This window comes from Haliotis asinina, chromosome 5 (genome assembly GCF_037392515.1).
Source record: "Haliotis asinina isolate JCU_RB_2024 chromosome 5, JCU_Hal_asi_v2, whole genome shotgun sequence".
Lineage (NCBI taxonomy): Eukaryota > Metazoa > Mollusca > Gastropoda > Lepetellida > Haliotidae > Haliotis > Haliotis asinina.
In genome coordinates, this window is record NC_090284.1 from 47996865 (window position 1) to 48009238 (window position 12374).

General features: G+C 40.0%; 1 protein-coding gene across 1 annotated transcript; it reads left to right on the forward strand.

The window, feature by feature from the left end:
* Nucleotides 1-3251: 3251 nt before the first annotated feature.
* On the forward strand, nucleotides 3252-10894 carry LOC137283516 (uncharacterized). Its single transcript, XM_067815061.1, has 8 exons — nucleotides 3252-4009; nucleotides 4861-5036; nucleotides 5371-5489; nucleotides 5981-6125; nucleotides 6803-7036; nucleotides 7848-7995; nucleotides 9253-9407; nucleotides 10572-10894. Exons 1-8 carry the CDS (start codon nucleotides 3615-3617, stop codon nucleotides 10874-10876), a joined length of 1677 nt encoding a protein of 558 aa, XP_067671162.1. The 5' UTR covers nucleotides 3252-3614; the 3' UTR covers nucleotides 10877-10894.
* Nucleotides 10895-12374: the final 1480 nt, after the last annotated feature.

Genomic DNA, 12374 nt, shown 5'->3' on the forward strand with positions numbered 1-12374 from the left:
TAAGAATGTGTTAATATATTAGTTTTACACCGCATCCAACAATATTCCAGATCAGTTTTCTAAATAACCGCCGGCCCGGAGGCCCAGCGCCGGTTGTTATTGTATTGGGCCGGCAGTTTCAGATATGTGCAGGCCCTTATTGCCTTCGGTAAATTATCTGTCAGTTATGTTTCATCATGTTTCCCTTTCCTTCTTTATTAACGTTCGGGAATCATCCACGGTCCATCATGTTACGATAACTTACAGTTTCACTTTCTATTTCAACGCTTTGGCGTAGGAATATCAACACCAGTCTAACAAATAAAAACTCATCTGTTTTTATTGGTTTGACTTTAACTAAATGGGCCTGCAGATTTCATTCAGGACCTGTAGATTTTAAAGCCTGCAGGTAGCAGCAGGCCCTGATAGCCAGCCGGTAAATCCAAGTATTGCAAACGCTATTCCAGATACACCGCGGTCTGTAAATAATCTAGTCTGGACCAGACAATCCGGTGATCAACACCATGAGCATCGAACTACGTAACTGGGATACGATGATACGTGTCAACCAAATCAGCCAGAATGACCCTTCACATTAGTCGTCTCTTACGACAATCATGGCTACTGAAGACCATTTCTACTCTTGGACCTATATTTTTTAAGCTGTCTTAGCACTAAGATAGTCGTAAGTGTCATACATTAACATCAGCTTACGACTATCTGAGTGCTAAGAGAGCTTAAAAAATCTAGGTCCTGATCTTAGCGTGGGTAGGTGGTAGGGATAAAGAAATACATACATACATACACTGGACAAATATGCTAAAGTTTAGTTTATAGTGATGTGCCTGTACAGACCTAACACAAAGACTGATACAATAACCATATCCCATAGTTATAGAAGATATATAAGGCTGCATAAAAAATTAAATGTTTCACATTTTTTTCAATAGGGACGAGGGCGGTAGGACATTTTTTAAAATATTGGATAGAAAAAAAGTGACGTGGGAGGAACACATTTTCATTTTTATCCTCTCAGAAATATGGCTTGGGAGGTTTAGCACGTGTTAATGGGTTGTAGATTCAGCGACACTCGTTCTTACAGACACTCATTCTTGTAGGGGACAAATGCATGATCACGACGCGACCAAGTCAAAATTATTATTTTTCAAATGGCAATAAATAACTGTCACGCGCACATATAAAAGTAACGCGCCGATGCCCGAGAAACATTTCACTTTTTTATTTAGCCTAAATAATAGCGCTTGGGCACCGTTCCTCAAACTGATGAAAGCGGTGAGACTGACATAACCGTAACATAAAACGGGAACATGCTATGAGGCCAACACCCATAGTATTTTCAGATGTAGATAAGGATACCAAGGGTTCGAGGACCCGAACACTGGCTTACGACTACATTTAGCCTATGACCGCTTTGAGGAACGGGGCCGTGAACTGGGCATGCTTACGTAAAACACAGAAAACGATCTTCCGTGAAGCTATATGTATCACGGGGGACTCAACAAGATCGTACACATAACGATCAATTGAGAATCTTTCCGGCACATTTTAACGATGACCATTAACCAAATACAGGACACAAGTTCAATTAAATCACTTGTGAAACTAGCACCATCTTTTAAGTACTGCGTAACGGCGGATCCATGGAAAACCCATTTCAAAGCAGACGACATCCGCTCTATCGGACTCCGGTCTTCGATCACAGCCAACAGAAGAGTAAAGAGTTTTGCAGTAACGTTGCTACGAGAGCACGATCCCGGAATCAGTCGGCATTTATCGAACGGGTATCAATCACCGGCGACAAAGTGTTGTAATCACTAGTGTTAAACAGCTAAGCGGATCCTATGGCAAAATCTATAAAAATGATTGGGAAGCATATGGAGGTGAGGATAGAGTAGTGTATTGGGTGTCAGAAGTGGACAGGCAACGGACGCTCTGCCACCACGTCCGTAATCAGCATCACATTAAAGAAATGCTGATGGATGGGTAGAGATGCACTTAACCTTGACAGCGTTACACAAGGGTGTGACTGTTCATACTGATGAGTGAGGATTCTTAGCTACTGAGATCAACTTGACAAGTGGTCCAGTTCCTGTATTTAGTGTGTGGTCCACACTACATGAAACCTTAAACGAGGCGTATTCATTGTAACGTTTATTGTCGTATGAAAAGTAATTTGATTTTAATTACAATCAGATTTCCTGCATATGATTCGGCTCAGGTGAAATCGTATATTTGAAGAAGGGAATAATGCGATAGTAAATATTTTCTATCAGCCTTAACAGCTACGTTGGCTCTGGATGGATATTTCCATAAATTACTTTGGAAATTAAGTTCTAATGTTTAAGTCCTATATTTAAGCAACGATTTTCAAAACTAGGGGGTTCGAACCCCCTGAAACCCCCAGATACAACCACATGTTTCCTTCTGTAATGGGCATTCTAGGAGTTTTTTAGTCAAAAATGAAACACAGCTTTATTGACTACAACTTCCTGTTTAGTATGTTGAGCGACGTTTCGATGCAGATTCTTACATCGTTTTCAAGCTAAATGTGAATACAACCAAATAGTGGGAAGCTTTATATACATGGTATGTTGTGACAAACAGAAGATTAACGTTAACAACAGCATGTAATGGAATAAACAAGTGGTACATAATTGGAAGAGGCCAGTAGGGAACTAAAACAAGAAATAACACCAGTGATGAAGCCAGAAACGAGGGAGATGAAGTAGTAACAACAAATAAATGCAATGCTTAGATAGTCTATAGTTTGATTAGTTCTTCATAGGCCGATGGTATGTAGTATCTTTGGTCTCTATTGATCAAAGGCTTGGGCGATGGATTTCGATGGCTTCCAAAAGTTCCTTTTTTGTGAAGGAATTTTTCGCCATGTAATTCCTATAAGGCAAAAGAGAAATATGTTAAACAGGCTCTGTCGTCGGTACTTGGCTTAAAGAGTTTTATTTCTAGGGGCCCAAAATATTCAATGTATCAGCCATCTGTCCACGTTTGGTGTCTCGGTCACAGAATTTAAAAAGAAAAAAACAACAACACTAATCACGAAATTGGTTTCACTTGTGAAGAAAATGTCATCTTCTATTTATTTACATGCTGTCGAATTTGTATTATGTTTGTAAGGTCTATCATCATACAAAAATGTCGTTGGATTGTGTGTGAGATTTGAACTCCTTTACAAGGCGGCTGTAAAAGGGATCTACTTCATTGCTCGAATACATGAGCACGCTGAGGCGGGGTCATTAGAGTTACCTCCCCTGCAAGCCAAAGTTGCGAGTTGCTCGCACCCCGGTGCTGATCAGAAAGCGGATTGTCATATTAAGGTTTTCATGCCTATTGCACCTGATTACACGATTCATAAGTTCATGTGGTATCCTATTAGTATTTACTTGTTTCGGGAGGTTTTAACCTCCTTGTGTTTTTCCACTCATGAATAGCTGGGCTTTCTCTCATCACCTTCAAGCTTCATAAGGAACAAAGCATCAGGCACATCGTGATGCCAGTAGCCAGATTGGCAATGCTGTCTGTATACATGAAGTACGGGTAAATGTGTATTAAATTTCACATTCGACCTCTTCTATTTCGCGCACCCAAAACGCCACATGGAAAATTCTTGTAGCTTAGATTTGGAAGGCAGTGATATTCAGCCAATCACAGAATGGCCTGTTACAACCAGTGTATGTCAGAATGAAAAACAGCCAATCAGGGAGTGGCCTGTACAAAGCGCAGAAGCACCTTGTCATTTCACATCCATTAAAAAACAGGAAACATACACTGAAAGTGACATTAGCTTCACACAGTCTGAAGCAAAGAGACGGCATATTAAAACTTCAGAGAATGTGAAAAGAAAAAAGGTGAAGGGAGGAGACAGGAGCTGTGTGATGTTAGCAAGAACTGCCCTTGCAAGATGGTGGAGGCAAACAGGAAAATGTCTGATACCAGTGTCAGATCTGCCACAGACTCACAACCCAAACACTCTCCTACACTGCATCTCCAGGTAGGTACGATGGTCTGAACAAATACTGAACTGATAGGTATGAAATAGAATGATGTCTGTCAGATTATTGAGCTGTGTTCATATTACTTACAGGTGAATAAAAGACATGTGACAGTTCACACACATATATGGTGAATTCCTTCAAGGATTGTATTATGTATTTGCCATCCGTAGAATCAAATTTTCATGAATTCTTTAGGAGTGTTGTTACTTGAATTTAAGTGTTATCAAAAGGAGATGTGCAAAATATATACACGCCAGGCATTGTAAAAAAACAACACTCTTTTACACTAAATTTGACTGTAATTTTGGTGACTGGTCATTGTCCTTGATACATTAACACAGTCAACCAGGTCAACACATGTCAAATAATATCCCTTGGTGTTGTTTCACTGAATATAATCAGACAATACATCAACTGCTGACTTGTTATTGTATTTGTTCCTCAAAATTCATGATATGTATCATATGCACTTCATTGCTGGTTTGTTACAATCCTAGCAAGTGATTCAATTGAATTGCTGCTTTTAGCAATATTTCAGCAATGTCACAGTTGGGGACACCAGAAATGGAGTTCAGTGTACCCATGTGGGGATGGTGTGACACGGAAACACTTTAAGCACTAGGCTCCCTTACTGTCCCCTGGTGAACACGCTCCATGCATGTACGCTTTACAAGTAAAGACCTTATCATGTATATATGTACCAAATTAGTTCGTGTTTTTTTTCGCATATATTATTAACTGCTGAAATAGCAGCCTAAAGTGTTCTTTATCAATTCCAATTACCTTTACATGAAACTATTAAAATATTTATTGAATGGTTTCAAACAAGTTGTAAACATATTTTCAGATGTCGACCAGGCGTGGAGTTCATGAAAAGCCAGAGAAACAAGTTGAAGACACTTATAGACCTTGAGGGTGGGGATGGGGAAGTCTTTGCTGCCTTGGGAACTGTAGAAGAAAGTCTGGGCAATCTCACAGAGGCAGGACAGTACCTGAAACAAGCTCTCTCTGAAGACCCTGACAGTTAGTATGCCACTGATATCTTTGTGAAATGAGGAAACTTCATAGAATGACATGTTAGGGCTAATGGAGACCCATTCCAGGAACTCCCTGTCAGTGGAAGCTGCTGATGCAAGTATAGACATGACCACTAGTCTGCTAGTTTGAGACTAGCAACAATCTATGTGGACTAGTTATATTCCATTTATTGATTAAAGCCACAATCTAAAATGAACTGTGACATGTCTGATATGACAGATGATGATTTCCTCTCAGTGAAAGTATGAACTGTTCGTTCGGCACTGTATGGTGAATGGGATTACAGTTGTGTTTAGTGCAGATTTACTGATTGTTTCAGATAAAGAATTCCGATGGCACCTGCACAAGGTGGAGAGACAAGTCCAGGTGAAGCAACAGCAAGACAAGATGCTGAAAGAACTTGCTGGGCAGAAATTGGAACTGACACCAGTTCAACAGGTGAGAGTTAGTGTTTTGAATTGATTGAAATCTCACAATTGATTACCATGGAGCAATCATTGAAAAAAACTTGGTTAGGCCAGATCAAGTTCATTTCTTGTCTTACGGATCCACCTGCTGTATTTTTTCAAGAATAAGAAAAAAATAAAAGTGAATGTTCCCTGCTCAAAAATAGAATCCTAATGTTTCATTGGCCAAAAACGTAAACTTGCAAGAAAGTATTTCGTTGGATTGGTTTTTTTGCCCCATATAAACTTCATAAATTGCCCGAAGTAAAATGCTTTGAGTATTCTGAAGGAATATTACTTTGATTGGTGATTTTTTTTTTTTCCCTCTTTCCTTTGAGTTTTCTGATGAGAAATAGATTTGGTCTATGATGACTATTATATGAGGAACAGAAATGTCCGGGAGTCTCCAAGAAATATTCAGCCATGACTTTTTAGTTAGTGAAGTGAATTTTCTTAGAAATAAGAAAAGCCGTTCCATTTCAGGTGAAACGTGTTTCCGCCAGTGATCTGTCTGTGCGAGAGTTTTTCTACACCTACGCAGCAAGCAGTACCCCAGTTGTCATCACAGACCTTGTGGACAAGATGACATCTGCCCCCTGGACGTTGCAGCACATCCGTGATGTTGCAGGTAAAAGTAACATCCTGGCCATCAGAGTGAGTGAGTGAGTTTTGTTTTACGCTGCTTTTAGCAATATACCAGCAATGTCACAGCAGGGGACAACAGAAACTGGCTTCACACATTGTACATATATGGGGAATTAAATCTGGGTCTTCAGCGTGGTTAGTGAGCGTTTTAATCAACAGGCCCCCATCAGATTATACTGACATTTGTACATGGCTATATAATTCCTTTCTGTGCTGCAGTTTTTGTGAGGAAATATGTTATTGAAACGCAGCCTGATGTGGGCCATCATGTACATTTTCAATACTTTTCACTGTGATGGAAGTAAGATGTTAGACACATTTCAGTGTCAGCATTGCACATATATTTGCAGTTTGCTTTCCAGTGTTAAAAGGTACATTTGCCGGTATGGACCAAAGTAATATGATCCAGTGATGTTTCCTTAGTACGTGGATATTCTGCTTTAACTGTTATAGCTTTATGGTTTGAAATGATGATTGATAGACAGGAAGGAAGTATGCTCAATGATGATGATGATCATCATCATTGCTGTTGTCATCTTCAGCATTGTCGTCACCAACGTCATCATCATCATTTTCATCATCATCGTTGTTCTCATCATCATTGTCATCATCGTCATCGTCATTATCATCTTCATCGTCATCGTTATTATTTCCCTTTAGGTGAAGTCAAAGTCACCCTGAAAAAAACAGTGGGTGGGTCTGTTGAGTGGGCAGGGCTTGAGGAGGGTGACACTTTGACGGTTGGAGAATACATAGACCAGACCCTGACCCCCAGGGGCACAGAGAGGCATGGGGAGAAAAGTCTTCCCTCTGTGCAGTACCTGTTTGACTGGAGTCTCCCCCTACACTGCCCCAAGCTAGTGGAGGAACTCTCTATACCCAAGTATTTTGCAGGTAGGATTCTGTATTGGAGAATTGTTTATGAATGACACCTGAGTATCTCATAGTGCAACAATGAAAATGCCCTTTGATTTTATAATAATGTTAAGTCATGTTTAGTATAATCACTGATATATGCCTTGATTATATGATATCATTCCCATGATGGTGTGTCCTAATGCCCTGATGATGCTGTTATCATGTACTGGTGGTGTGTCATCATGACCTGATGGTGTGTTATTGTGTTCTTATTATATGATATCATGCCCTGATGGTGTGTTATCATGACCTGATTGTGGTCTTCATGGCTTAAATATGGGACATCATGGCATGAATGTGGGTCATCATGAACTGGTTGTCTGTTAACATTACCTGATTGTGTGTCAACATGACCTAATTGTGTGTCAACATGACCTAATTGTGTGTCATCATGGCTTGATTGTGTGTCATCATGACTTGATTGTGTGTCATCATGACCTGATTGTGTCAACATGACCTAATTGTGTGTCATCATGACCCGATTGTGTGTCATCATGACCTGATTGTGTGTCAACACGATCTGATTGTGAGTCACCATGCCTTGAATAAAATCATCATGCTCAGATTGTTTGTCATGATGCTGTGACTGCGATTGCCTGTTCATGGAGTCAGCCATGGGTCAGACCTAATTATCAACAAACTAATGTCATAATCTGGAGTACTGATGACCAAGACATGAAACGCCATTCATCAACCAAGAACAAAGTGCAGTATCCTTATGCCTGCAATCAAAGACATGTGTCTGTTTTTCTGTAAACACCTTCTGAGACATGTGCATGTGCTGTAGGTGACCTGCTCCAGAGGACCACCAGATGCAGCCTGTACCAGGACAGCTGGCCTAGTCTGTTCCTGTCTCCCGCGGGTCTTTGCAGTCAGCTACACATCGATGCCTTCGCATCCAACTTCTGGATGGCTCTCTTCCAGGGGAGGAAACGGTATTAGGAATCATGTCTCTAGCTTTGTCATCTAATCTTAGCATTCTTTTACTTGACTCCCTCTGCTTCCATCTTGGTCTGGGCTGTGCTTCTCAAGGCAATCTTATCCCAAGAACAATCATAGCTCTTATTTTTCGTCATAAGCATATGTCTGTCATAGTCCTTAGATCAGTCCCTCCTGGATTCTGTGGCAAATTTTAAAGAATTCTATGGCAAATTTAAGCAAATTCTGCTCCCTATTTTTCAATCTTCTGCAAAACATTCTGCAGTTAAAACATTTAGAAAAAACAACGAAAACATTACACAGACCTTCATAGTTTAATTCTGAAACACAGATATCAAGTTACGTCAACAGTACACATCACATGTTGAGTAAGTTTGATGACCAAGCACCCACACCTTTTTCTGTGTTTGAGAATTGAACACTCGCTGAAAGTTATTTCTCTCCTCTCATTCGTAACTTTGATGCAGATGAACAACTTCTGGTACCATGCAGACAACAATAATTGAGAACATAATTGCAATGTCATATTCGTCTAATATTAATTTAAAGGTGCCAAAAACTTGCTTTCCTAATAAAGTATCTTATCATGATTTTTTGAAAATGTTGTCACAGTAAATAGGTCAGTTCGTTTTATGTTTAAGCGCGCCTACTTTTGACTTTAACTCTACTTTTCATTTCGGCTGTCAGTCAGTTTTCACTCAGTTTTTAAAATAAGCAAATTCCGCGGCACAAAAGTGGCAAATTCTGCATGGATTCTGTATGAAAATGTGTTTCCGCGGACCAGACGTTTTTCTGCATGGAAAGGTAAATTCCGCGATTTTTTCTGCAATCACGGAATCCAGGGGGGACTGTTAGATGCTTTAATGAATGAGACTGTTGAGCAACATGTGAAAAATAATCAAACTTCTGTCAACTTTCATTGTGAGCAAAAATTTAATGCACACATCTTTTCAGCCATGTAGCAACAAGCAATGTTCAGATAAGATGAGAAGACTGCGTCCTGAAAATCATAGTTTATTTAGCAAGTCAGTACATGCTTGGGATGTAAATGAAATCAATACTTTGTGTGTCTTGAAATATGTTGTCAGATGTATGTCGACAAGTGTTCAAACAGAACTGCCTCGTCCTTTTCAAGATGATGATTCCCAGGTGGAAGAAATGACCAGTTACCCATGCCAGCTCTCTCACCCAGTAGGTGCATGGTCACCTCTTGTGTAGTTTAGATAAAGCTACAACAAGGATGTGTGTTGTAGGTGGACCTTCTTCAGTAGGGAGGATGTGGCCTCTCTGTACCCACGGTACTTGCACTCCATGGACCCAACATTTGATGTCAATGTGACCTCGCCTGACCTTGAGGCCCATCCTCTGATGGCCTTGGCCCAGCCGTTGCAGTGTGACCTCAAACAAGGTATCATCAGAATGCACAGAATTAATAAGAAATGTTCGGAAGACTGAAATTTTGGTTTCCTAGGCATTGTTCAGTGTGTACCCTGACTTGGCAACTCTGTGTATTTGACTCACAAATTATTTCAAATACGCAGTGAAGTTAGAATTTTACGTCATGGTTGACGCAGTGCTACTGTACCACTTACTGTAACTTGCTGTTGTGTAAAACTACATAGTTTAAGTTGCCTCCCCAAAACATGTCCATGACTCCTTCTGATGACACCAGTGAGTCACAGTGACTAATAAATGTTTATTCCTAGGGCAAACATCCGCCTGTCATATTTTTTCAAGAGTAAGAGCAAAAATTATTTTTCCTTGCTCAAAAAATAAAATTCTAACGTTTTTATTGCCTAAAAATGTAAACTCACAAGTAAGTACCTTTTAGGTTGTTTTTTGACCCATGTTCACTTGATAAATTGCCAAATGTAAAATGCTTTGAGTATTTAGAAGGAATATGACTTTGACTGGAAATTTTATTTTGATTTTTTTTCCCACCTGTCTTTAGGTTTTCAGAGTACAAATATCCGTAAAACAAGAAATAAAATTGGTCTTGCCTAAAAGTTAATTTGAAATGCTGAAACTAACTAACTTCTCTAAATTTGAAATATGCCATGTTCAAATGAAAGAATGTTTCAATATTTGAAGTTGCTATTGAATTTACTATTGAAGTTAAACAAGCAGTGTTGCGTATTTACATGTTGCTGGATATTGACAGGATGTTGGAGAACAAAGTGCTGATAACATAGACACTAGTTGTTAGATCAGCACTCCAGAAGTTGGTGAGTCAAAAATGAAACATACAACTTTAAGGATGACACTTTCTTGTTTATTGCATAGAGAGAAGTTTGGATGTAGATTCTTACATCGTTATGTTCATTGCATATGACAAACATATCTATACTTCTCACCATTTGGTTGTTGTCACTTCCAGATTGATAACGATATAAGAATTAAACATTGAAATATCGCTCTATGCAATAAACAAGAAGTTGTCATCCACGAAGTTGTATGTCGTGTACTGTACAATTTTTGAACTGCTTAATCAAATAGTCTAAACTGATATTGACAGTCCATGACACAATCAAGCCTCAATTTCACCATCTGCAGTGTGTGCTTTCTTGAACAGGTGAAGTTTTGTTTGTCCCAAGTGGCTGTCCACACTATGTAGAAAATCTGGAGGCATCTGTCGCGATATCTGCAAACTTTGTGGACCTTTCTAATCTCCCAGCTGTGAAAAAAGAACTGGAGGTCAGTGCACTTGTTGATCCCCGAGCAGAAGACCTCTTGAAACAGCTAGAAGACCCAATGTTTCCACAAAATCTGGACAGTAGTATAGAGGAGCTGCCATGGCAACAGTTCAAGTCTTGGAATCCTGATAACTACCACTTGTATGACATCACTCAAGAAAGTGTATCAGGAAATAAAACCTGATGAATGTTTTGCACTACAGGTATTGTCGTATTATCTGCTTTACAGTCAGCCGCCATGCATTGAGTCCAAGGTACCTCAAACGGACCTCGTAAATTCTTCCAGTAGAGATTTGCCTTGAGTCTTGTGTTTGAGTGAGTGAATTGGGTTTTACTCCACTGTTAGCAGTGTTCCAGTAATATCGTGGCCATCCTTGATATCTCCAGGTTATACTATAAGTTGTTCACTGGTTGTGAGGGGGCCATTGTCTCGTCCTGCTGGCTCAGGGAACATAAACAAATGTCAAGGGTACATGAGCCCATGGCCCCCAAGGGACCAGTGAACAACGTATTTATCTTAACGAATGCCTGAATTTTAATTTTGAACTGTTTGAAGCACTTCTGTTGAATGCAAGGCAAATTGCCATTTTGCAGACGACACAAAGTAAACAGATTTAGATTTATTTCCCTTCCATCGATTTTCAATCGCAAAACATCGGAAATTCGTGATTCAATAGTATTCGAGACAAAGAAGTACTGCCATGAAGCACCAGAAGAGTTCGGAATCCCCAGCGGTGTACATAATACATCGCCTGTAAGCAGGGTGCATGGAAAATAATGGAATAGCGCTTAGCCAATCAGAAAGCGACATTCATGTGTGAGGTAAGATAAATTCCAACGACTCTCCACTATACACTGGATGCATCTACGGCCATGCCCAATAATTACACAATGCCATTCAAAAAGTGGTCAAATGCAGCAAATGGCATATTTGGGATTTCACTTTCTTACTGAAGTACAAATTCTAGTACTTTCTTTGGTTGAGTCCCATCCAGGATTGGAACCCGTACCCTCAGAGTCAGGCACCTAATCGCCAGCACTCAAAGTCAGACGACTTGTGGGTGGCTGAGCGGGCTAGGCGGCTGACTTTTTGTGCATTAAATCGAATACTGATAAAAACGCTTTTGTTTTTTGTAGATTCTTTATAGAAATACAAAATACTGAATGATACCTGAACGACATAAGTATATATCAAATAGGTTAGTATGCATATGCAGAACGTGGTAGATTCAGTATAACACTGGCTTGCAATGAATATTCTTCTGTGACGTCAAACGATACGTCACACACATCAAAGACCCGTGAAGGACCGGGTTAGAACTGGACCTCCTTTCACAAAGCGGTATGGTGATCGTAAGTGACTGTGGTAACCTTGGTGCAGTGTTAAAGAATGGGAGTTAAGGTTAACCTTAGTGAAGGTTGCTTCGTTAAAGGAGCCCCTGATCCTCCAGTAAGCCGTGTTTGTGTTGAGAGGCGACTGACGCGATCGGGTGGTTAGGCTCGCTGGGTTGGTAGACGCAATCATGTCATCAGTTCCAAATTGCGCAGATCGATGTTCATAATGTTGATCACTGTATCGTCTGGTCCAGACTTGATTATTTACAAACTGCAGCTGGAATATTGCCGAATGCAGCATTAACTTAAACTCACATACATACACACGCCCATTAAAGACGAGAAGA